Source organism: Hibiscus syriacus, unplaced genomic scaffold (genome assembly GCF_006381635.1).
Source record: "Hibiscus syriacus cultivar Baekdansim isolate YM2019G1 unplaced genomic scaffold, ASM638163v2 tig00113722_pilon, whole genome shotgun sequence".
Classification (NCBI taxonomy): domain Eukaryota; kingdom Viridiplantae; phylum Streptophyta; class Magnoliopsida; order Malvales; family Malvaceae; genus Hibiscus; species Hibiscus syriacus.
Window position 1 is genome coordinate 2,209,401 of NW_024063469.1, and position 27,079 is coordinate 2,236,479.

General features: G+C 36.2%; 3 protein-coding genes and 2 pseudogenes across 3 annotated transcripts; 2 read left to right on the forward strand and 3 right to left on the reverse strand.

The window, feature by feature from the left end:
• On the reverse strand, positions 1 to 3,285 carry LOC120187147 (annotated as a pseudogene).
• Positions 3,286 to 6,313: 3,028 nt separating this feature from the next.
• On the forward strand, positions 6,314 to 9,126 carry LOC120187044 (WAT1-related protein At4g19185-like). Its single transcript, XM_039190837.1, has 7 exons — positions 6,314 to 6,796; positions 6,907 to 6,969; positions 7,196 to 7,312; positions 7,430 to 7,715; positions 8,228 to 8,383; positions 8,593 to 8,744; positions 8,862 to 9,126. Exons 1-7 carry the CDS (start codon positions 6,597 to 6,599, stop codon positions 9,070 to 9,072), a joined length of 1,185 nt encoding a protein of 394 aa, XP_039046768.1. The 5' UTR covers positions 6,314 to 6,596; the 3' UTR covers positions 9,073 to 9,126.
• Positions 9,127 to 11,543: 2,417 nt separating this feature from the next.
• Positions 11,544 to 13,177, forward strand: LOC120187148 (annotated as a pseudogene).
• Positions 13,178 to 13,443: 266 nt separating this feature from the next.
• LOC120187043 (pentatricopeptide repeat-containing protein At4g19440, chloroplastic-like) lies at positions 13,444 to 18,914 on the reverse strand. The gene is given in 6 exon segments (XM_039190836.1): positions 13,444 to 13,890; positions 14,008 to 14,078; positions 15,679 to 15,723; positions 15,884 to 15,957; positions 16,079 to 18,069; positions 18,072 to 18,914. Coding segments are annotated over 2 exon segments (2,508 nt in total). The 5' UTR covers positions 18,622 to 18,914; the 3' UTR covers positions 13,444 to 13,890; positions 14,008 to 14,078; positions 15,679 to 15,723; positions 15,884 to 15,957; positions 16,079 to 16,111.
• Positions 18,915 to 20,556: 1,642 nt separating this feature from the next.
• Positions 20,557 to 22,044, reverse strand: LOC120187082. The gene has a single exon (XM_039190877.1). It carries the CDS (start codon positions 22,027 to 22,029, stop codon positions 20,581 to 20,583), a length of 1,449 nt encoding a protein of 482 aa, XP_039046808.1. The 5' UTR covers positions 22,030 to 22,044; the 3' UTR covers positions 20,557 to 20,580.
• Positions 22,045 to 27,079: the final 5,035 nt, after the last annotated feature.

Genomic DNA, 27,079 nt, shown 5'->3' on the forward strand with positions numbered 1-27,079 from the left:
CTAAAAGAAAAGTGGAGACAATAACCTATCAAAACAGTGGCCTGAAATTGTGCAGACCAAAAGCTCATTGTTGGGATCCAAAATGACTTTCGACAAGTATCATCACATACTGAGACAAGAACGAACACAAATAAAAACCATAAATTGAAGTCGTGTGATAATTTGGCAACAAATGAAAACGTTTCCTACCATGAACCTGCCCAGTCTTCTCACAAACAAATGCATCCCCGATTTGGTTGTAGGTACAGGTTTCTCCAGAACAAGCACGGTCATTGACAACCTTATCAGTCAGGCCTCGACTACTCTTCCACATAGATACTTGATCAGCAACCGTCTTGTCAAGAATTATTGAGTCATCCTTCACCTTCACACACAAACACAGAAGAAAACAGCAAAAAAAAAAAACATTTCAGTTCTGGTTCACGAGGAAAACTGAATTAAGCATCTTCATGGATGCCTCTAAAGAATGAACAATACTTGATCTTTCAGTCTGTCAAGGAAACATGACACAAACAAGCACCTTTCTATTCGAGCTAGTCATTGCATTCAAAATGAAAAATTCCTTCAGCAGAAATGGAGACGGCTTTTGAGAAACATTTATCATAATATTTATTTAGCACAACAATTTGATTCTCTTAACACACCATGGCATATATAGCTTTTGACATACATGAGAAAATGGAACCTTCGTTACTCAAAAACACATTTTTTTTGACGTAAGGACTCCATGACAAGCTATCTGTACAATATCATCAGTGCATAAGAAAAAAACGAAACATCTTTTCCTCTTTTAATGGATCAAAATAAGTAAAACCTTGTTACCAGAGAAGGAGAAGGTGTTTGGCCTCTTTTAGCTGCTTGCATTTGAATGTGGTACTCTTTAAATTCAGATGGACAGTTCCTAAAAAGTTCAATCATGTCCTTTTCATCACGCTGAGAAGAAAAAACAACTGTTACCATAAAGTTGAAAATGTTAAAGGGAAAAGAAGAAGTTAACAGCAACAAGTGCACAGATAGAAAATCTCAGTAAAGAATGCTATGCTTAAAGCCGATACTATAAAGAATACTCAAATTCCAATACAATACAAATAGCTGCTACACATGAAAGAATCTAAAACATTTTGTTACGAGAGGTTACATAAAGAATCTCTAGAAACATAAACCAAAAGTACCTGAATTAAAGCTTCTTCCAAGGACATTCCCTCATTTTTGTTGGAGGCAGCAAACCCCATCGCATACAATATCTGGATAAGTTCAAACATTTTGTTTCAAGTACCAAAGCAAGGATTTACTAAATGAAAGGGTTGATATGGGTTATAGATACATATAGATAACCACAAGTGTGAAAAAAGCACACCTTTAGTCCTTTACAATATCTAGGATTCACTTACACAATCTAATTTTTTTTTAGTTTTACATAGATTTAACCGTTATTTCACTCATACAACAGTCCTAAATCTATGTAAAAATTAACTAAAACAAGTCAATGCAAAATTCATTAAAACAAGTCAATGAATTTGTAACCTAGACATATGTTAGACACTGAAAGGAAGTGGAAATGAGCCTTCGGTCACTCCAATTCTATTTATCTTACACAGGAAGACTTTAATTATGCCTAGGCCAAGGAGTACAAACTACAAACAATCAACAAAATTTAAAATCTAGAAGGAAACTTCGAAGTTGGAACATCAGAAATCAAATGCAGTAAAACACTCACAGGCGGCGCCATAAGGATTCATCAGATGCCGCATAATTCAGGAAACTGCACACCAGCGAGCACGAAACAAGATCCTGTAAGTTCGCACATAACAAACACGATAAGAAAACTGAATCTTTTTTTAATAGAGAAGACGAAAATTTACACAGTACAAAAAACGACCTCGGACGAGAGAAATTTGAGGATGTGAGTAAACAACTCGGGTGGAATCTTGCTGAAAGTACCACTCTCAATTCCCCTAGGAACACTCCTATTATTATTGTTCTTCACTTGGCCCGGGTTCGGGTTCATTTTCGAAGAAGCCCCATCGTCTTCGCTTTCTTTTTCCTCGTATTCCTTTACAATGCGCAATCGCTTGGCTTCAGGCTCCTCCTAAAATCGGAATCAATTCAATTTCATGAGAGGAGTATACAGTTATTATCGGTAAAGAAAAAAATGGGGGTTGGGAAGCCTACCTCATCGGAGAGTTCGGATTCGAGGAAGTTCGTCAATAGCTCATCTTCTTCTTCGGACAAGGTCATCGTTAAGATCGGTGGGTGATCTGACGATTAACTCGCTGGCCGACGGTGAAAGAGAAAAAAACTTCCGAAAATGTCGATTTTAATCAAATTTTTTTTGGATTTATAAAATTAACTAATGAATTCGTAATTCGAATTCGGATTGACAACTCGAAATTCAATTTCGCAACATAATTTCTGAATCCGCAACTCGAATTTGAAATTCGTAACACAAAAGTAGAATTCGTAACTCGAACATGAAAATTTTCGCAACGCGAATTTCGTCAATTTCGTAACTCAATTATCGATATAGGAAAATATAGTAAAAAAATTCGAAAAAAAATCCGAATTCGTCAATTTGAAAACTGAATTATGATTTTGGCAAATTCGTGTTGTGAAATGTAAAATCTCGACTCTTAAAGAAAAATCTCAGTTGCTAAGTCCACGTATGAATCACTCAGCTAAACCTATGCATGTAAATGAATTGAATAAACATGAACGAGGGTATGTCTATGTTCGTTCGTTTAACTTTAATTAAACAAACGAACCGTCGAAACGATTTTTTCTTTAAGAGACAAGATTTTATATTTTGCAACACGAATTTGTCAAATTTGAAACTTAGTTTTTAAATTGGCGAATTTGAATTTTTTATTAAATTTTTCTATCGTGTTTACCTATATCGGTAATTGAGTTGCGAAATTGGTCAAATTCACAACATGAATTTGTCAAATTCGCAACTCAGTTTTCAAATTGGCGAATTCGGTTTTTTTACCGGATTTTTTTACCATATTTACATATATCGGTAATTGAGTTGCGAAATTGGCGAATTAGAGTTGCGAAATTTGCGAATTCGAGTTGCGAAAAATGAAATTCGCGTTGCAAAAATTTTCATGTTCGAGTTGCGAATTCTACTTCTGTGTTGCGAATTCCAAATTCGAGTTGCGAATTCATTTGTTATTTTTGCAAATCCAAAAAAAGTTAGTTAAAATCGTATATTATAAAACATTTTCGGTCACTGAAGTTATTTTCTCTTAGATATATATATATCTTCTGAAAAGGCCGAACACTTTCCAGTGGGTGGATGGATTAGATACGAGGTTGTATGTGCGACCAAGCATGTGTACGATGGGCCGGTTCTGGGTCAAATCTACCCGATTATATGCTTGTGTTTCGTTCCCCACCTTAGTTGTGCCCTTCCCTCTATATAAATCTACTTGGACCTCTTGAGGATATTACGGGCTTTATCAATAAAATAGAGAGTGTCGCATCTCTTATGTATTCTTAAGATGGTATCAGTCGCTTTTTGATATGTTAGGGCTGTGTGAGTTTGTTTCTTTTCCGACACAATCATCGTTGCTTGCCATGGCTGTTGGTCCACCTCTTCTTGACGTTAGTCAGTCCTCTCCGGTGATTAGTGGTGCGAATGGTGGTTTAGGGAGTTCTTCTTTGTCTCGAACTGTTGTTCAACATTTACCTAAGCTTGACACTGCTAAGCTTTTCGCAAAAATTCGTTTATTCTTTGGAAACATCAAGTTTTGTTAATCGTTGATGGTTATTGTTGAAAATTCGCTTTATTTTGTTTAACATCAATAGGATAAGCTTCTTGCGTCCTGGATTTTATCCGCCGTTTCTCATGATGTTCTTCCTCATTTGATTGGGTGACTACATCTTCAGCTATTTGGCAGGCGATGTGTCGGTTGTTTGGTGCGTATTCTAGTGCGAAAGTTTCAGCATTACATCATTCCCTCAATTCTCAATGCAAGAGAGAAAAACAAAGGAAGGAAGACCATTTTCGAGGGATGATTCAAAAAATATAGAGAGAGAAAAAAGAGATTCGAAGAAAAAGAATAATAGGAAAGAGAGAAAGGAGAACTTCCCTTGTCTTCGAAGGCCTCAATGGTTCTCTCATCGGCATTGAAACTTAAAAAAAACGAAAGTAAATATTTGTAGATCTACGGCTATCGAATCGTTTTTAAGAAAAATTGACATTGGATCTAAAATGAAGAGGTTGAGATGCGTCGGTAACGTATAGTTTCCCTTTTTTCGACGCCGCTAGAAGGTGGTCGGTGTCAATTGACGATGGTTAGACGGCCTTATATTACTCTGTCATTTCATATAATTTCTCATATTATTGTCATATGGGAATGGACAAAAAAAAAAGAAAACTAATGTGGATGAGAAAGGATGCATTACTTTATTTACGGAAGTTAAGAGAGTATTTGGATCAAGGAAAAGAGTATTACCGAGAGTAATAATATTTTTCAGAATCATATACTCATATTTAATTTAAAAGAATTCCCTTTAAGGGGTAATAGAGCATTAACAATAATTTTTTTTGCTTGGATTCCTGGGAATCTTATTCCCTCATCTGCCTTAGGAATTTAACAATTTCTATGATTTTAGACAAAAATACCCCTAAAATAAATAAATAATTTTAAAATTATCATTTCTTTTATTCTTTTAAACTTTGTAATAAATCATTTACTTTGTTTTTATTCTCTCATAATTAATATTTATGACTTAATAAATTATATTATATTGATGATAAATACAACATGGTCTCAACAATTTAAAGTTCGGATTTATACTCGATCACCAGCAGGATGGGAAACATTTTCATTATGTATTAAAAAATAAATATATGATATACATCTTTTATTGTACTCATTTATTTTTTAAAATTTTATAAAAGAAAATATATAAATTCTATGAATTAAAATTTTATAAATATAATATAGAGATTAGAAATAATAATAAAAAAAATTTTCTATAATTTTTTATATAAATATTTTTATTTTAATATTAAGAATTACATTTATTAAAAGATACATCACAAGGACAATTTCGTAAAATATATATTCTAATAATCTTATATTCCCTCAACCAAATACTATATTCTTACGTTCCTGTCAAACAAACCAAACAAAATAATATAACATTGCCAATAAATTAATACAATATTCCGATAATATTATTCTCAAATATAATCTTATATTTTATTAACGAAACCACCCCAACGATTGTTAATTCAACATACAAGCTTTGTTTACCCAAGTGAGACAAGTAGGGGTCTTTGGTGAATGACAAAATTATAACAAGTCTTTCAAAAATTAATTAGTCCAATTTAGTCTTTATTAGCCCTCTAGTTAATGAAAAATTATATATTTACTCCTCCTACCAACTCAAAACTTAATTTAAGTTATTAAAAACCAAATTTACTTTGACCTTGTAACTTCTTTTATTTTTATCTTGATCACAAACCAACTTTTTAAACTTTGTCCCTAATTAATACCTCACGACTTCAGCCCGTAACGTGTAGGATGAAAAAATATAACTAAGATGCAAAGTGAAAAAAATAAGGTAAACTACACGTTTAACATCTCAACTCTCACTTTTTTTTGTTTTGGATATCCAACTATGTTTTGTTTTAAAACCATACCTTACATAACATTTTTGTTTCATGTTGGTCATCCATTATTAAAAAGTTAACGGTGATGCTAAACACGTCACCATAAAATAATGACATGTCATTATTGATTTTTTTTAAAAAGTATCACGTCAGTAGTTCTGTTATTTTTTAAAAAATGAATAATTAAAATGAAATCAAAACTTAAAGTAAGATATGACTTTAAAAAAATAATAATTAGATAATCAAAATGAAACAAAACGGATAATTGAATATTAAACGTGTAGTTTACCTAAAAATATTAAGACTTTATTTTATTTTTTTAAAGATTTTTAGAAGTAGGTGTAAAGTGTGTTGATTAGTCATCCATCGAAACAATCAGCATTGGCTTATCGAGTAATTCTTTGTCGAATCAAAATAATTTTTTAGGGATTTTGTAAAAAAAAATTTAATTATTTATTAAAATGATTAGGAAAGAACAATTTGGTTAGTGATTTGATTGACATAATTAAATAGTTAGGTGATTTGATTGACATAATTAAATAGTTAGGTGATTTGATTGATAAAAGTTTAAAATTGATAGTTCAAATAACAAGTGACAATAGTTAAATGATCATATGAATAGTTTGCCCTTGTTTATTTTTAGAGTAATACCCCTTCAATTTTGCAAAATTCCGAAAACCAAAGACCCAACGAAACTCAAAGGGAATAGACAAAAAATGAAGACAGAAGCAGCAAACGAAGCTCCAAGGGCAGCATGCAGTTGTTATCCAACAACCGCTTTTTGGTTCCTTTGAAGACACCCTTTTGTTTTGTCACCTAACACGAACCAGAAACCCATTCAATTCTCTGAGGTTGTAAAATTCAGTTTCCCCACTCTCATAATCCAAATCACCAAAAAGACTTCTCATTTTTTTTAAAAATTTTCCCCCTTGCTGCAATTCCCTGCCGTCTGGTTGGAGTGAGAAGGAAGGACATGGCGGGAGTGAACGGAGGGTTTGAGAAGGAAGCATGGAAAGCTAATGCCTCCATGGCTTTGGTTCAACTCATCAATGGAGGCTATCATGTAATTACCAAAGTAGCCCTCAATGTCGGTGTCAACCAGCTTGTTTTCTGCGTCTTCCGTGATCTGCTTGCTCTCTCCATTCTTGCCCCCGTCGCCTATGTCCGTGAAAAGTACGACCTTTTTTTCCTTCCATCTCTTTGGCATCAATTTTGAATCAAAGTTTGATAAATTTTGCAATCCACAGCTAAACTTTGAACCATGTTTGTTCACTTTCCTGCAGAAGGATTCGACCTCCTATGACTAAACGCCTCCTCCTCTCATTCTTCTTCCTTGGCTTAACTGGGTGAGTCTCACTTCTCTAAACCAATACTAGTTCATCTGAAATCTGGGTGGACTACGTTAAGTGACCAAATTTATAAAATTATAGAAAGTTTTAAATTTTGGGTGACCGTCCTCGTTAGTCCCCTCGACCCATCATGTATGTAAATATGTTATACATTGAATATCATTGTGCCTGATAAAATTTGGTCTTAGCCAGCAACATATCCGGTTTTGTTTGATTGGAATAGGATATTTGGGAACCAGCTTTTATTCCTCATTGGTCTGAGCTACACAAATCCAACTTATGCTGCTGCCATACAACCTTCAATTCCAGTCTTTACCTTTCTCTTGGCTCTAATCATGGGGTACATTCACAACTTTATCTGCTTTTCTTCTTTTCCCCCCTAAATTTTATTTGATTCTGTTTAATTTCTATATGTCTGTTACTTTATGCCATAATTTGTATGAAATTCTTCGCGCAGTACAGAAAGAGTGAATTTTCTCAAAACTGAAGGTCAAGCAAAGGTTGGAGGTACCCTAATCTGTGTTTCTGGTGCAATATTAATGGTTCTGTTTCGTGGTCCGGCTTTGCTTGGACAGCCAAATGCAGACCTTGTTGCCCAAAATGACCTAATTTCCAGGGGTCGACCAGAGCCTGCCGGATGGCTTATGTCTAGTATTCTCGAGTTCGGACTCGATCATTGGCATATTGGAGTTCTATGCTTGATAGGGAACTGTATGTGCATGGCTGCTTTCCTGGCCTTTCAGGTATGCAATGTCATTGATTTTCGGATGAATCAGAGCAAGTCTTGCTTTCCTGTAAATCATGTTCTTTGCTTGTAGTAGATTCAATGTCGTAGGATCGAGAAAAAATTGCTTCAAGTAAATAAAGAGGGAACAGCCTGTGTGATCTTGAACATGATTCGAGGTTTGATATGCTGCCCTTGTTCCCTGAACGGTTTGATATATGGCTTGTTAGAATTTTAGCAATCCGATCCCTTTCCGCTAAGAGGCTTTGAGATTATATAATCAGATCATCTTGCCTACAGCCAATGTTTATGAAGCTACTTTTTAGCTATGATCATACAACCGGATTTGTTTCAATTTCAGCATATCGAATGCCCATAGGTCCACTGCAATTCTATGTCATTCTTGTTTTAATCATTTCCTGGAGTAACCATCCATGGAGCTTTCCGGCTATCTTTGCTTGTACAGCACACAACTTTTGCTTTTTGTAATACTTGGCGTATCTGAAATTTCACTTCTTCTAACAATTCCAGGCTCCAGTTTTAGCCAAGTATCCCGCCAACATTTCCGTGACCGCGCTTTCCTATTCGTTCGGTGCTATATTGATGGTAATCACATCATTTCTAGTCACCAATGAGTCAACAGACTGGCATCTGACACAGTCCGAGCTTCTTGCCGTCGTGTATGCTGTAAGTTTCTTCTTTATTTTATAGGATCTCAGATTAGCCGGTATCAGAGTCGTGGCTTTATCTGAGTCGGAAATGTTATCTGATATCCATGCATGGTTTTTAAACCTCTTTGCTCCATGCTCGATCTGCTAGTGTTATCATGAAACATAACCAAGGCTGTGGAAGTATGAAAAAATTATCTGATATGTGTGGATGTTTGGCTTTGGCAGGGAGTTGCAGCATCGGCTCTTACCTACGGACTCCTGACATGGTCGAATAAAATCCTGGGGCCGGCTTTAGTCGCTCTCTATAATCCACTTCAACCTGCGGCATCTGCTTTTCTATCGAGGATTTTCCTTGGAAGTCCGATTTATTTGGGAAGGTTTTGTTTCCGTCTCTTCGGCTACAAATTAGAACCTATCCCTCTCATCTAGTACAAAACCAGTGCTTAAGCATCTATATTCACTGCATTTGATTGTGTTTCATGCGTGATAAACAGTGTTATCGGAGGATTTCTAATAATCGCCGGTCTATATATCGTCACTTGGGCATCCTACAGAGAAAGAAACTCGGCTACGGCTATAATGCCTCAGGTTGTACGGTCCTCGGAACCACTCATTCCCAAAGATGCATCAAGTCACAAGAACACGTACCAGAGAGCTCGCGTTCTCTCGGAACCATCGTTTTTGTCAGCAAAGTCCAGCGATTAGCTGTATGATCAGATCTGATTCATTAAAAATACATGTTCAAAATGCCGCAGAGGACAGCCTGATCCTGAGGGTGGTTTGCTCCTTTATGCTGTCTGAATTTCTTGTAAGAAACACTGTTTTTTTGTTGTCGTCTTTGCTAATACAATAAATTTGTCTTTGTTAATACTTACTAGGATTGGTAAAACCTTAAATCCTCCGACAAAGACCTCCGCGGATTGCGGCCATTGCACAACATAACCAAAACGTAAGCATATTATTTATTAGGGTAAACTACATAAATAGTCCCTTGATTGTATAATATTACTTTGTTAAGTTCCTCGACTGTTAAAAATTATAAAATGGTCAGCTGATTATAGGCATTGCTTTATTTAATCCATTAACTATTAAAAGTCACAAAATGATCATCCAACTATTTATATGTTCTAAACTCGTACTTTTTCGTTAAAAATTTGACGATCGACTGAGTTGAACATTAACATGATGACTGGAATATGATAGTCGTTTGAGACTTTAGAATCAGACTTTATCATATCACAATTAGCAAGTTAATGTTCAACTCAAACCACTGTCAATTTTTAACGAAAAGGGATAAATTTGGAACATGAATAGTCGGATTACCATTTTTTTTATAGTCGATGGACTCAAAAAAGCAATGAATTATAGTTGATAAATCATTTTATAACTTTTAATAGTCGAGGGAATCAACAAAAAATCAACATATAGTCTGGGGATGATTGTGTATTTTACCCTATTTTTTTGTCATTGTTTACTATATAGATAAAAAAATATTTTGTACCCAATTCAAAAAAATATATTTTGTATAATATATATATATATATATATATATATATATATATATTACAAAAATATTTTTTATAAAATACGGTACTATCATTATCCAAAAATAACGTTGGTAATACAATCTTATAAGCATAATCGAAAAGCAACAACAAAAGAGAAAGGAAGAAACATAAACATAATATTGAATAATGAATTCATCAACTCAGGCTGGAAAACACCACTGATTTAAATGAACCCAGAAATCAAAGTGATGAACAAAGTGTTTCTAAGGCTATAGAAGAACTACATGTTCTATTAGAGAAAACTTCGGAATCTAAAATGAAGTTTTGAAAATGTTTGACACCTGTAACCGTCACAGAAAATATGTTTATCAAGGTAAGATGATTTTGAACTTCCCTTGACATTGAGTTTGTCATTTTGAAAGACAGTTTTGATGGTTACTGTTAATGCAGGTTCAACGAAGATATTCCATATGATTACTTCAAATTCATCGGAAATAGTGTCATTATTGTCGACAGAGAAGATCAGTTCAATAGATGATGAGTAAAGTTTAGTGATTAAAATGGAAGAGAAGAAAATAGTTGAGTAATGAATGGTGTAATTTATTTAATTTATAACGACAGTAATTAACGAAACTATTAGTCACCAACGAAAAATATTGATAAAAAAATTACATTGAATTCTTTTTTCGAGTTGAAGGGCTACAATAATATAAAAAATTAGGATTAGTGTCACATTGATTATTTTTTTTTAAATTCAGAGACCTCGGTGTCTTTTTACCTAGAAAGAAATAAAATAATATACAGAAAAATGAATGAACGAGGGAAAATGGATGTGAAGGAGAAATTGACTAACAACAACTTGAAGGGGTCAACGTAGAAAATATGGAAAAAGACTGGGCAATTGATGGAATTACAAAGAAATAAATATTTTAGAAACTGAGATACGAAGAAGAAGAAGATTTCTGCAGAAACCAGAACGAAAAGAAGAAAGAAGAGAGGCTCAAAGGCCAAAAACTATTACGCTTTCCATTTGAATCTGCCTGTCACAAGTCTTTCAGCACGCTTAGCTCAGTTTAAAACACTTGTGTGAGTGTGTCAGGCAGATTCAAATGTACTCCTTCAGTAGTTTTGTGTGGTGACTTCAACTCAACTCCTGGAGATGAGGTATGGCTTTGAGTGGTTACCAACAGCTTGTTTTTCTGTTATTTCTGCAACATTCTGAATGTTGTTAGTTATGTTTTGCAGGTTTATCGGTATCTTATTTCTGGTAACACTTTGTCAGCATCATCAGATAGACGTTTGGAAGAATGTCCCCTTCCCTTGTGCAGCGTTTATGCTTCTGCTAGAGAGAACCGCCGTTTACGACCTGCACTCCCAAGTTTAAAAATACAATTGACTATATTTTCTTTTCTCCGTCCGATGGCCTAAAGGCTGTCAGCATTCTCCCACTTGCAAGGTTGGATTCGCCTGATGTTGCTGGTGGGTTGCCAAACTATAGCCACCCGAGTGATCATCTGCCAATAGGTGTTGAATTTGAAATTACCAAAGGCAAAAATGCTCAAACCCGAAAATCCATTTAGCAGGTGAACTGAATTTGGTTTGTTCGATGTATTATATTTGGTTGTGGAATTGGAGTTGTGTAATCATAAAGTTGGGTACAATTGTGCTATGGGAATTGAAAGCCTATTTTTATCTTCAAGGGAGGAATGGGGTAAGTTGGATTGGGCAACTTTGTAAAAATAGGAAAGGAAAGGAAAGAGAGAAATGTGGTAAAACAATGAGTAGAGTAGCACTTGCTTTATTTTCATGAATCGGCTTTGCAAATTGCAGAAGTGATTGATAGATAAGCACCAACGGCTCACATGCAATGTCTATTTATCTTAACGTGGGATTTCTTGTTAGCAGTGATGAATGTTATGTGTTTTATTACATCATCATCATATACTCGACGAATGCTTCGTTGAATTCTATATAAGGGCTTTGTAACAATTAGATCCGAGTTCCTGAGAGATGGGGCAGAATCCGAAAGAAAGATAACTGCAAGTGAAATTGAGAAAGAAAAAAAGTGCATCCTGAAAGCTGAGTGATTCTCTCTCACCAGAACGTCACCGTAAACTTGCACTTTCATACCTCGATATTCTCTCTGGCCGTTTTCCCATGACATACTTGTACTTATATCGTCACAACAGATCGAATAGAGATTTGATCAATGACAGCAACACTTTGTTTGAGTCGCTCAAGACTTCCCTCGCCAAAACTCTTTGAGTTATTACTACCCTTTTGCTGGTTGAATTGTTGAAGACCCGCAGACAAGCCAGAGTAATCCTTGAAGGGACAGTCGTGCCCTGCCTCGACATAGACGAGTTTGCTTTTCCCATGCAGGTCCAAGTAACGTAATACACTTGCGGAGGGTTGTCCACTACTTTCACATTTGACCATGCTCTAGGTGATGCATATGCTTTCAGACTTTCAGCAACTCTCTCCTCCTGGCCCCGACTAACTTGAAACATGCCTCTCTTCTACATATTGGATCTTGATCTCGGGGCGAACCTTCCACCACACATCTTTCCTACATACCAACTTCCTTTCGATCGCATTTTTGTCGAGTGCACTCCTGAAGATATTAGAAATGTCGATGGTAACAAAAAGATGCATTTTTGTCGAGTGCACTCCTGAAGATATTAGAAATGTCGATGGTAACAAAAAGATGAAGATCGAAGCCTTCTCAGCCTATGTCTGGAAAACTATGGCAACTAGCATTCATGAAAGCCACTTCAAGTGCAAGATGGGTTGGTTAGTTGATGGACGTGGTAGACTGAGTCACAGATCCATGTCAAATTACATTGGTAATGTCTTTATATGTGACCACTGAAGAGGCAAGCAATGTGGAAATAAACCAGAGCTCCATATCGGACAGTGCCAACAATATTCACAAGGTCATATTGAAGGCGACTAATGAGCTCATCTCCAGGATTTGATTGATTGGACCACAAGCATGGACTGATGCTCCCAAGATTTGTTCTAGGTCGGGAAGGGCCTGCCTTTGTTATCTAATCGGGACATAGATTTTCAGGTGCTAAACTGTAGCCCGGTGCTAGGAATGGTCTCAACAGCCATCAAAAACAGGGTCACATGAGCCAGAAGTCAAGTGCTAGGACATGAGCCAGAGGTCAAGTGCTAGGGGCGCTGGTTTGTGGGTCGTTTCAGAGACCTTGTGGCCACAACTGGCTGCAGCATTGGAGTCGGATTCAGTTTTACAACCCTTACGTGCATCACATCTTAAAAAAATATGTTTTAATATCTCCAAACAAAATAAAGGAAATAACATGGGGAGACTCCTTGTAGAACATAAACATATAACGTTTAGCAGGGCATTAGCAAAAACTAGCAAATATGAAAGTCAAAGTCTATTATAAAAATTCGCAAGAATCTGTTATTCGTAAAGCAACGATAAATCAAAGCCTGTATCTCATCGGAGTAGAGGGGATTAAAAATAAAGAAGCAAGGTAATTATGATGCGATGAGAGAAGCGAAAACCCAGTATGTGGAACACAGCACAAAAGAAATCACCATTCAGAACTTTGTGCATGCACATACGTTTCCATTGAGACTAAATCAAAATCAAATTTATATACGTTCCCAAATTGAGAGCATTACACTGAAGCTCAAAAATCTCACAAATTTGACATTTTCTTGCTATCATAATTTCTTTCTATGACATTTACATGACATGACAGAATCTAATTCAGTATTCCTACCTCAAAATCCTCACCCCCAACAGAAAAAAGGTTTAGGGGTTGACCTACCACCTCCTTGGCCAAAGACTGAAAACAGGAATCTAGCTGATAAGGTCTTCTCTGCCTATTGATTAACAAGGAATGGTACACAATTTGCCCGTACACAAAACAGGAAGGCGCTAGGTCCTTGCCCAAACAATATGCAACATAGTTGTATGCGGAGAAAGTGAGGAACTTGATTGTGATACATGGCACTTCCATTCATCCAGGAGAAGTTCCTGGAAGTTTTTAAAGGGACGTATTTAAGACAACACTTTCAGAATATAAGTGAAGCAAAAACTAACTGGTTAACAAAATTAAACCCACTAAAATTAAAAGTCCAAATAGATCCTTACTCTCCCGTATCATCTTCATCATGTAAGAAAGTCATCACATCCCCCGCACAAGCACATCCTGCAGCATCAGCCTGTTGCATGTAACAACTCGGTCAGGAATCTGAAGCTCAAATAAAGGTATGAGAAGCAAAAGATCAGAACAGCTGTTAGTAACTAGGAAAAGAAAATTTAAATAAAGGTATCAACAAGATAAAAAGATATGGATGCTTGTTACATACCAGTAAAGATATAATTAGGAGCTTTACGCCTCTTTTAGTTAGGATAACAATAGGAAAAAAAATTATTGTTAAGACAAATGATTATTCTTAAATGTTATTAAAGAAGGGCATTTGGAGGGGCACTTTCGAAGACATCTCCCTGAGCAAGATAGGCATCATGTCCAATGTTTGACTTTATAATTTTTTATCAATCAACCTTTGTTTTTTCACATTTCTTGAACAGAAACAAAGCTTTCTCAATTTATAATTTAAGAATTATTTTACAAAATGAAATCATAGGAATGAAGTATCATATGAGTTTAGACAGGAGCTATTTAATAAAATCCATTAATACATGCATTAATATACAATCTCAACATATTGTATCCTACTCATTCTAAGACTTATACAGCACCCACTAGACCACAACTCTGTTGCCCTGTGCCCTCAATCTACATCTAAATATGGAGGGAAGAATATCTTCGGATCAATCCAGTACCTGCAGAAATGCGTTCCCTTGCTCTATCTCTATTTTCTGGTCCCACATCAGAGATTCTTATATTGGATTCTTGTTCATTTCTGTATGTCAATTTTAAATGATTTTTCATAGCTTGGAACTTGAAATATCCTGATAGGTAATAGTGCAATAGTTTCTACATAATACTTGTCCATAATAAATAACCATATAAAGAACTGATAGATACTTTTCTGATAAAGTGTACTTTCATATGCAAATTTGTAAATTGTGCTCTAGGGCAGGTGATATTTGGAATAATGGCATTTTATTTCTTATCACACATGCTAGATGTTCCCCTCAACAATTAGGGCAGGTTCTAATGGCATGAGAAAAAGTGAACCTAAAAATGTACTTGTCCTCAGTGGAGACTACTAAAATATTATACCAAAGACTTGACTCGAAAATAACTGCACCTACATTGGAGATAACCCCGAAAGATAGGGTGCCACTGTTTATTAAGTTTTATTCAAAGCCCCAAATTATATGAATTACACACAATTACGCAATTATGAGGAGTGTTGATTGTCAGCATAATTCTTTCGAATTTCAAGAGTTAAAATCATAACATACATTTTAAATAAGCTTCTCAAATTAAGCAAGCCAAAAGAATACTAAACTCTGATTATTCAGTCCAAGTGACTTTAAATGAATAGTTAAGACCTCTAAACCACAACTATAGCTAGAGTTGTCCTTTTAAAAGTATTAGAATAAAGTATTAAGACTAAACTTCAGAATAAACAAAAGGAAAACCATCTTTCCGATTTTAATCTGTAAAAAGTCTACTAGAGACATCTCAATCTGTCCTATGTCAGGTACCCAGTAAATACTTTTGTTGCAAACCAGCCTAGTCAATAGAAACTTGTAGCAAGCGCAACAAGAAAATGTCAGGGAAAAATCATGACTAGTGAACCAGACCCTGAAGTATATTAAAGCAATATAAAAGATGCTAGAAAGTACCTTAAAAGTCCAAGCAAGGCCTTGTACTCCATTGCTTCTGACAACCTGCCAGGAAGGTCAATAAGTAAAGAATTTGTACAATTATTATATTGGATAGAAATCCAGTCACAGCATAAAAAAACACCTAGCAGAACCGTTAGGCAAAAAGCTTAAATGCAAGAGTAATAATAAGATTACGAATAACAAGATGAAGCAATGAACGAACCTCAGATGTCTAACAACCAGTACAGAATTCTAAAAAGAGAAGTATCATTACTGCCCCGTAGTCAACAAGCTTTCCTGATAAAGAACAATGCAAAATACAAATGATCAAACATTGTAAAACAACAACCTCCCTGAGTAGGACATCATATATAATTTTATTGCATGGATCTAGTAAGATATCACAGCAAGACTATACCATACAGAAACATGCTCCCAACTTTCAAGAACTTCATTTTTGATTAGAGAATGCTGACGGATGATAGCACCCATGGACCAAAGTCGTATATGTAATATCATCTAATGCTAATCCTTCACTATTCATACCATCACATACTCTAAAAGAGTCATCCACCCTTCCCTCCTTACATAACCCATTCATAAAGGCATTATAAGTGACAACATCTGGTGCAATTCCATTTTTAATCATCTGAGTTAGAAGCTTTGTGGCTTCTTTCATATTACCCAATTTGCAGTATCCATCGATCATGACAGTATAGGTAATTTTATTCGGTTGTACGTTATAAGAAGACATTTCTTTAATAAGACTCGCAGCTTTATCCATCTGACCTAGCCTACAATAACCGCTAACTAGTGCGGTATAACATATGACATTTGGCAACAAGTCCAAACCTCTCATTTCCACAATAAGTTGTATTGCATCATCAGGAAGACCCAATTTGCACATTCCGTGTATTAAAGAAGAATATGTGGCAATATTTGGTAGGATGCCCCTGCTTTTCATGTCATCACGAAGTTGAAAGGCCAACATCATATTCCCATTTTTACAGTAAGCATTAATCAGTGTATTGTAAATAACAATGTTGGGCTCCACTTTGTTAGCAACCAAGTCATCCAACAAATTTTGACACTCCTCAATTTGATCAACTGTACAATATCCATCTATCAAGATTGCATATGTAAAAACATTGGAAACTAAACCATGTCTTTTGCTTTCATCCCAAACCTTGACAGCATCTTCCATTTTCCCCAAATTTGAAATGCCATGTATAAGCAAATTGTAAGTGTAAATGTCAGGCTGGATTCCCCGCTTAAACATCTCTTCCTTTAACCTAAAACCTTCTTCCACTCTCCCCTCTTTGCAACATCTCAAGATGAGTGTGTTGTATGAGACGCTATCCAATGCCAAGCCCCTCTGTGACATCTCCTTTAGAAGCCTGATAACCTCTTGCATCTGACCTGCCTCGCATAAACCATGAATTAAAGCATTTGAGGTCACAATGTTAGCAGGAAATCCTTTCTCAGAAAGATTAAACCAAAGCTCAATAGCCTCGAAATACTTTTTTTCCTTGCAAAGTCCGCCAACCAACATAGTCATCAGCCCGTCATTGGGCCTTAAACCTCTCAACAACATTTCCTTGGTAAAACGTAGAGCAGAATCAAACCTAGACTTCAAGCATAACCATTGAATTACAGAACTAAATGAGCCAATGCTTATAGACAACCCTCTAGTTAACATTTCCCTTAAAAGATTCTCAGCATGCTCCATTTGGCCAATCCTGCAAAAACCCTGCATAAGCGAATTGAATGTTACAGAATTAGGCTCCAACCCATTGAACAGCATGCGATCCTTTATCCTAAGTGCCTCATCCATTTTTCCCATTTTGCAGTAGCCAGCAATTAATGTATTATATACAAACTCATTCGGGATAAAGCCCTTATCAGACATTTCCTTCAAAACTGAATTGGCTTCCGCAAATTTATCCAATTTAATCAAACCATTGATAAGAACACTATATGTAATGAGGCTGGGTTCAACTCCCGGTTTCGTCATGTTCTGTTTAATCTGAAATGCCTCATCCAGTCTGCCACTCTTACATAATCCGTGGACAATATTATTATAGGTGACTACATTCGGAGAGATACCCAGGCTTTCCATTGTAGAGAACAGGTTGAGGGCGTCCTGAATTCTGCCACCCTTGCAAAATCCATTGATCATGGTGGTACACAAGTAGACATCAAGAGAGATGGAACGAGACAAAATTTCAAATACTTGGCACGCCTTTTGCAGTTCATCAGCCTTAACCAAAGAATTCAAGAAAAAGTTGCAAGTCTTGAAAGAAGGAAAAATACCCTTGTCCGCGAGTGTGAAAAAGACATCAATAGCGCAAGTAAAACCCACATTCTTGAACTGGGTGCAATAGAGATGCAGCAACAAATCAACCCCGCAACCCCCTTAAAAGAGGTATCCAAATCCGCCAATGCACTGGCAATCTGAATATGATTAATGGTACGATTGTCAGGAGAGAAAAGTGGCAGCTTCCCATCAATCAAACGAATCAAAAGCAACCTAGCAGCAGAAGAATGATTGGAAAGAAGCAAAAGAATCAAAACACAATAGGACCGAAGCGTAAAACGGAAGTTAAAAGAACGGGAAGCAAGGGAAAAAAAGTTCAAAGTGGTTTTGGGATTAACACGGGAGGAAACATCGAAGAAGAATCGATCAAAATCGGAAGGGGACAAAAGAGGAATGAGCTGTTTGGATCTGGACGAATCCAGGGATGGCTTAGAGAGAATAGAAGACAGACTATCCAGCAAACTCCGGTTATTAGGGTGGGAGGAGGAATGGATTGGATTCACAGGCGGTGGAGGCGAAGGATTGAGCTGTGGAACAGCGGGAGAAAGGGTGGTAGACGACGATGTTACGCAGGTCAAGGGGCGAGTGATTGGGGTGGAGATATAGATGGGCTTGGTGACAGCCGCCAGTCTCCTCACATCCATTGCTAACAATGTTTTTGGGAAAAGATAAGCAAACGAAAATGGTTAAATTGAAAATGGGAACGGGATCATTGGTTCATGGGATATCAAGAGGATAATAAGCAGCCACGCTCATACCCATTTCCACACAACAAACATATATATTTTTTTTACCCACCTACTTACACCCCTTCCGAGAGTCGACTCAGCTAACTCGGCTTGCAAAAACTAAAAGACTAGGCAGGTAGACAATTCAATTGACTGCGGAATGCAGGCAAGGTGTCCACTGGGAAGAGGGAAACGAAACTAGAAAGGAATGGACGACATCACAACAACGAAGAAATGATGGGATCAGGGTTTAGAGCTTTTAACGGAGATCAGATCAGTATATTACAATACGGGCTTTTCAACCCAACTGGACTAGCCCACTTTTGGATTGGACTTACATTTTAGATTTGAACTCCACAAATGACGTTTTAAGATCGCATTTCCAGATTCAAGCTGCTTGACATCTTAGTCTGATACAATTATGTAAAAAAGGTCGATTCACCGTCAATATATAGACCTAGTAATAGACAAAAATATGGCTTTGACTATTTTCTCCTTAATTACAAAGTTCTCATCATTAATCTACATCGATCAATATCTTCAAATTATCGGTCATTATCGATCAATCATCGATTTCGATTCTTCATTTAAATTATAAGGAATGAATCGCCATCGATCCATAAAATCATCTTTGTTCCATCAACATTTCTCTTATGTAATTATTCACACTTTATGTAAACTTTTGATATTTTGATATTTCTTTAAAATAAAAGGAATGAGATATCAGGATAAAAGTCACCCAGACATCTCCTTGACATCATTCATGGCTTTTATGGCTTGAAGTAATCTTTCTTCCTTTACTACAAGATCCTGCATAGAAAGAATGTTTGGGTATAATGTTGAAGATGCACCCCAAAATAATAGGGGAAATATAGTAGCGGACGGAAATAGAGGTGAGGTTGAGTAATTTTTATTGGATAAACCATACATTTAGTACTTAAATTATCAGTGTTAGTTCATTTTAGTGTTTAAACTTTTTAATTTTTAAAATCATATCTAATGTTTTGTTTTCATTTCAATTTAGTATCAACTGTTAAAAACTTAACTCGTTTAGTACTTTAACTATAAATTTTGGTTTGTTTTAGTACCTAAATGTTCAATTTAAAAAAAATTAATGTTAAATTTTAAGCATAAATATTAAAATAAAATAAAAAAAAATTAAATTTTAAGTATGATTTTAAAAGAAATCAAAATTTTAAATATTAAAAACAGACCAAAATTAATGTCAGCTAGGTTCACGGAAGATGTCAGTGAGGTTGAAAACTTTGAGAACATATTTGGTGTACGGTTATTCCCAGAATAGAAAACTGCATCATCAAGATCTCCAACCAAAGCTTCTAAGCAGAGAGTGGTTTTTGTAGTAGTTAGAATGCGAGTTAAGCTGATAGCCTGGTGGCATGGTATGTGTAATATCGGGGATCGACACTAGTGTTGATGATGGTAGCGGTAATGGTTGCCGTTGACCAACCGACGACTATGAAAAGGAAAAAAGAAAGGAAAAGGGAGAAGGGTGAGATGGGAGAAGACACGAGTCGTTGGGTTGTTTTTTTAAATAATTTTTTAAATTAAATTTTCAAAATTATCATAATATAACACGTGTCACCTAACGACGATCAACGTCGGGCACCTAAAAGTATAACGGTTAAAACATTAAACACCTAATTTTAACGAAAAATTCTTTAAACGCTAAAACATTTTTCAAGGTATAATTTAGACACTTATTTTTAATATTAAGCCTAAAAAACATATTTTAGAAGAAGAGAAAGGCTATTGTTCCTCAATCTAGCTATTGTATTTTCTAAAATCTTTCGTTAAGATGAAAATGAAACTAAAATTTATCAAAGTAGTAAAAACATTGATACATGATACCACATCCTAAGGATACACACAAAATGTCTCATTTTTTATACAAAGAAACAATCTCTCGTATGCCAATGCCATCTTGCTTGCTGTGAACATGGAACCTGCATATTCCTGACACGCTTTTCCCCTTTCTGCTAGCCTCTTTGGTCCTTCTCTCACCGCCTCCTCTAACGCCTCCAACAACGACTCCACGTTCGGCGCAAACATGAAACCGAGTTCATCGTTAACGACAATGCTGCCTTTAATGCTCGGGAATCTCGATGCAATCACCGTTTTTCCGCTCATCATCGCTTCCATCAGCGTCAGATCCAACCCTTGAGGCCTCAGCGTCGGGTTCACGAAAATATCGATAGCATTGTAGAACGCCTTCAGCTCCAGTGGACTCATAGACCCCAAAACTTGTACACGAGGACCTAATTCCTTGTATCGGTTCTCCCACGGTCCGCTCCCCGCCACGATCAAGTGCACAAGAGGGTGCTTTTTTACGAGCTTGGAGAAAGCTTCGTAAAGAAGAGGATGCCCTTTGTCCTTAACCAATCTTCCAGCCACTCCGAGCACCAAACTACCATTTATGGGGACACCAATTTTGGACCTGAACTCAAGGCCTAATGATAAGTTGTTTCGGAAGCCGGTTTCATCGACGCCGTTGAGGACGACATGAACTCGTCTCTTCGGGATCTGATACACGTCTCTCAACATCTCTCCGCAGCTATCACTGATCGCAACATGATGATTATAGTTGCGAAAGAATCTAATTTCGTTAAGTACTTTCGGAACAACCCCGTATAAACTATCATTGAAAGCAGGCGACATGGGCTCATTAGGCTTCCGAGTTAAATCCTGGTAGATACTCGATTGGAAGCTCTCGAGCGCTATACCGTGCCACGAGACAGCTAGGTTCTTGAGATCACGAGCCAACCAATGAGGAAGAGCCACACTTTCCGAATGGACGACGTCGAACGGTTCACGCCGGTTCTCTTCATTGAAGAGCTCCCAAGCTTTGTTGTATCTCCACTTACCAGCTTCACCTTCATGGCAACGAATTCTCGGGTAGCCATCGCGGTGGTCTATGTTATTATCGACTATAGGGGACGTAAACACATGAACACGGTGGCCGCGGCGAGCTAGAGCCGCGTGCAAGGTGTAGGCATGACGTTCCATGCCGCCAGGAGTGGTGCCAGTAGGCCATTTCCGTGAAAAAACAGCGATTTTGAGCACGACGGGAGGAGATTGAATTGGGAAAGGAAGACGATTCCAAGCAAACTGCACATTCCGAAGGTCGCCAGACCAAGGCGCGACTTTGTTAGGAGCAAAAGGGGTGCAACCGGAGGACGAAGAGGTGTGAAGGATGATGATAAAGAGGAGAGGAACGGTGAAGGCAAGTATGAAGAGAAGAGCGGTGACGAAATTAGAATGGGATGAAATCAGATGGGACTTCTTGGGTTTGTTGTTGAAGGCCATAATGGCTTTTATTCAATCTTTAATTTTTGGGTAATTAGAAAGCATATATTATATTGTACGATCTTGAGGAAAAAGGTGGTGTTGTAGGGAGGCACTGGGCACGCACTATCTAAAAGCAAGCAAGCAAGCATTATTGGTTTGTAATTGGAGTTTACTTTTCTAAAATTTAGTGCGTTTATAACGCCTACTGTAAACAGAACCTCATTACGCTTTTATACAATTGGTTTCACATTACAAATGTTTCTATCTTTTTCTAATCAATTTGGCAGTCCCATAGAAATAAAACGTGCCATCAATAGTTGCCTTTTGCTCTTCTCCATACTTCATGCTTTTTTACCTGTAAGCCAACCCCACAGGCCATAACCATGACCATAACAACTATACATATATATAAATGATTATTCAAATTTGAAATTAAAGAATATATTTTTTATATTCGATTTAAATATATATAGTTGTTATTATATTTTTAAATTAAAAAGTATATACGAATTATTTTAGATAATTTTTTATTATCTTTATATTAGTCCAGCTAATAAATTTTTTCTATATTCATCACTAGCATTCAAGAGATAAAAATGAGTAAATTGGAAATTTTAGGGTCCAAAGGTCATCAATGCCGACACTGGTAGTGACCAGCGACGATATTGGTGAAAGAGTAAGACAATTGACGACGAGAGATTTTGGTCAAATTCAGGGATCAAACTGATATTTTATCATAATTGTAAGATCAAAACGATATCCCATCTAAAATTTATAAGTCAAATTAAAAAAATACTTTTTTTTCTAGCACGTCTTTGCAGATACTCATTTTCGCCCAGAGTTATTTTGTTTTTTATATATTTTTATTTTATTATATATATATATATACATATACATTTATTATAATAATAATAATAATTATTATTATATTTATTATTTATTATTTATTTTATTTTGCAAGCACCCATCATTATCTCAACCACAAACAGCCCACTACCCCACCTACCCATTCCACTACTCTCCATTTTTTCCACACGCCACTATCTTCTTCAAATCTACTTTTAGTATTTTTTTTATTTAAAAAGGGCTACTTGCTTGAGAAAGGGAAAAGAGGAACGACTTTCCTTTCTTGTAATCCACTTCCCTCTCTATCTTCTTCTCCTTTTCTTACTTCACCCATGTCGTTGCCCATCATCATTTTGCCAATCTCCAGGTTGTAGGTGAAAGCGATTAATTATCATCATTTAAAATGTGGCAATCACTACTGTCTTCATCCCTGAACGTGGTTGATTTCTAGCCACTCGACTGATAACTAAATTCCTCTATAACTTTATTCCATACTCTCATATAATCTCCACCGCGTATTTACATCAAAACAGAGAAGAAAAATGGTGGTAACGGGCAAAACTAAAGTCAATGAAGATTCCAACTACGACCGACAAAAGGAACTGAAAGCATCCGCCGATTCAAAAGTCGGCATCAAAGGTCTGGTTGATGTCGGAATCACCAAGGTCCCTCGTATGTTCATCGTGCCGCCTAACTCAAAAAAAAGTCTGACGACTACCGAGAAAACCCAATTCAAAATCTCGGTCATTGATTAAAAGGCATTGGAGATGACCCATTGCGGTACAACGAGACTGTCGAGCACGTCAGGCATGCATCGAAAACATGGGTTTTTTTTTCAGGTCGTCAACCATGGGATACCTTTAAGCGTTTTCGAAGAGATGAAACATGGAGTTTGAAGATTTCACGAGCTCGATGTGAAGGAGAAGAAAGCGTATTACGCCAGAGATATGAACATGAAGTTCAGGTACATGAGTAACTTCAACTTGTTCACTGCTCCGTTTGCGAATTGGAGAGATACATGCTTCTGTATCATGGCTCCTGATGGTCCTAAGCTTGAAAAGTTACACTTCATGAGGGACCCACAAGCTAAAATGACGTGTTTCCCTTTAAATATTATGCTTTCCCTTTAAATATTGTGTTTTCCCTTTAAATCTGTTTGTGTAAGTTTGACATGGATTTTCTAAGGGTTAATACATGCTTAGTCATGTCATCTTTCAACTTCATTCATTTTGGTCCTTTCTATTTATTTAATTTTTATTTAATTTTATTATTTTTTACTAACTTTTATTTATCTTTGTTATCTATTTTATTTTATTATTATTATTATTATTATTATATTAATATTTTTTCTCTTTTTTCTTTTTTCATATTTATTTATTTATTTTTCAATCTAACAATATTTTCGACTTTAGGAATGCTTTTCAACTAATTGAATGTAAACAATTTGAATCGAACGTTTTTTTTTAAATTTTAATTTTAATTTTAAATTTTTGCAATTAAAGCAACCAACAAATTAATTTGTACCGAAAGTGCAGTTCAAGGGTGCTAATCCTTCCTTGACTGTAACCGACTATAGAACCCGATATATTTATGGTAAAACGCAAATCAGGTAAGATGGTGTCCGATCTATCTAAATATCGTTTTAAAATGATCGGTGGCGACTCTAACCAATTATTCAAGTCGAAGCATAATTCAGGGCCCAACCGAAAGACGGTTCCGATAGCTTGGCGACTCTGCTGGGGATAGGTAAGTGAGTCAGGCCAAAATTAATTTTTGGATGTCTTTTTATGCAACAATAGTAAATTTTAATTTTAATTTATTTATTCGATTCTAATTATTTATCTTTGATTATTTTTTTAAATAAATAGTAGTACTAACGTTTTTTTGCAATGGTTTCAGATTTTTGAAAATTTTCATCTCAGACTCTATACCCGAGCTCCGAACCCTATTTAAGTGGGGGTGTGAAAGCGAACCCTTCGTGTGAATTTATTCACCGTGCGTGCCTAGCAAGTAGCCTTCGGGATTCATATACCTTATGTCTTCGTGTGAATTTATTCACCGCATAGGCATAAGGGAATGTTTCCTCTCGAGTTTAACTTAGTCCACATAAACTTGTAATGGGCTTAGAACTAAGGGTCCCGCAAGCCCAAGGGGGCACCAGCAAGGAGAACTCGAGTACCTTTTTTAGGACCTAAACCGGGAGAATAAAGGGAATTAGAGCCCACCCAAAAATCTCATTTCAAACCCTAGGATGTCTGAATTATTTCCTGCTTTACTTTCTGTTCAAAGCATGCGAACTAGACAAATATGCGGTTAGGATTTGTTTGAAATTAGCATGCGGGATAGAGATCATGTCCAGGTAGGAATAATAAGCATGTGGGGTATATATCATGTGGAGTAGGATTTTTTATTTTTATTATTGTTTTGATTTACCTCATTAAATTTTTTATTTTTGTTCTCTTTTATTTTGTTTTCATCATTCGCATCATTTAAAAGAGGTGTTGATACACCAAAAACGTGTTTGTTAAACTTGAATAATCTGCATTAATGGACAAAGGGGTTATAATACAAAAGATGGAAAACTCAGAAGTCTAGCTATGGTCAGAGAATACTCAGGATGGACCAGGATGAGATGACAAAGGTTGCAGAGGCAAGACAAGAAAAAGATTACCAACCCAGAGAATCTCTTCAAAAATAACAAGAACAACATGGCGAAACCCTAGCCAAGCTAGAGACCATTATTGACGAATTCAAGAAGCAAGCTTCGGATAGTTTTCATCTATAGAGAGCCCCAATGGCACTTTTGCTAGGAACAAGCTCAACAGAGATTGAAAGCCAGAGATGCAGTCATTCGAGACTTTTTTTTGGGCAAGCAGTTCGTCACTTGCACAGCTTAGCCAGATGAGCTGAAATAGCTCGACAGGGTATTCAACCGGTGATAGAAATGACGGAAGACGAATCAACTTGTCAGAGGCTGTTCGAGATCTATACTATAAAAAAGTTTTTTGTCTCTTCAGATGTAATACTTTTGTCCCCAATAAAGATTATTTGTAATAACAGACACATTTTTTTGGATCAATGCCTCAAACATTGCATGCATTATGCATTTAAACATATTTTACATTTTTTTATTTTCATTTCTTTACATTCGCATTAACTAACAGAAGCATGTCTCATCGAAAGGAACAAACATTGGATACACCACCTCAAGCATTGGACACACCACCTCAAGCATTGGACACACCTTATCCACATAACACTCGTTCAAACAGAAAAGAGCGAGAATTTTACGATGAAGGCAAGGATATTCCCGAAGTAGAAATTTGTGCGTCTGAGGGTATTTCATAAGAAGCCATGAAAAGTGAAACAATTAAGATATGGGAAGCAAGTGCGGTTGAAGGCCCTAATCCTCGACATTTTGGAAATAATGGGCATCCTAATGAGAAGTTATTCCATTTTGCAGCATTCTGTTTGGACTTTTTTTTTAACTTTCTCATATTTCTTTTTGAAAAATGCTTTTGAACTTTGACATATTTCTTTTTACGAGGATATTTCAATGAATTTTCGTTGAGTATTGAATCAAATTTACAACTTGAAATTCTTTGGATATCAGCTGAATTAAAACACTCTGTAAATGATTCAGAATTACAGATCTTTGACAAGTTAACATGATCAAAAACTGATAAAACAAGGACTTTACCCCAAAAAACTCGAACACCATTTACAAGAACCGATATAGCCTTCTCCCTTCATGAGTCTTGGCATTTATATGTGCATAGGTGCGGACAACTTGGGGCATCATTTTGCATATGACATTACTATACTTTTGTTTAAGACGTTCAGTGATGATAATGATATTCACAGATGGAATAGTCGAGTAAGCAAATCTAGTTTAGGTCAATTGTTTGGAAATTGAACTCTAAAGATGAGATTCCTAGACTTTCAAAAACACATAGACTATAACAGGTTCTTCTGGACAAACTTAAGAAATTAGATCCGTATACCCAGATTATAATATTATATATATACAATAAAGCTTGAGTTGTCCCTCTAGAGCAATTGGTTAAAAGCCCGACTTTATGGATAATATTCAGTTAGCCTGATAAAGGTGATTATACTATACAATAAAGCTTGAGCTATCCCTCTAAGGCAATTGGTTAAAAGCCCTGGCTTTATGGATAAGATTCAGCTAACCTGATAAAGGTGTTTACATATTGAGCTA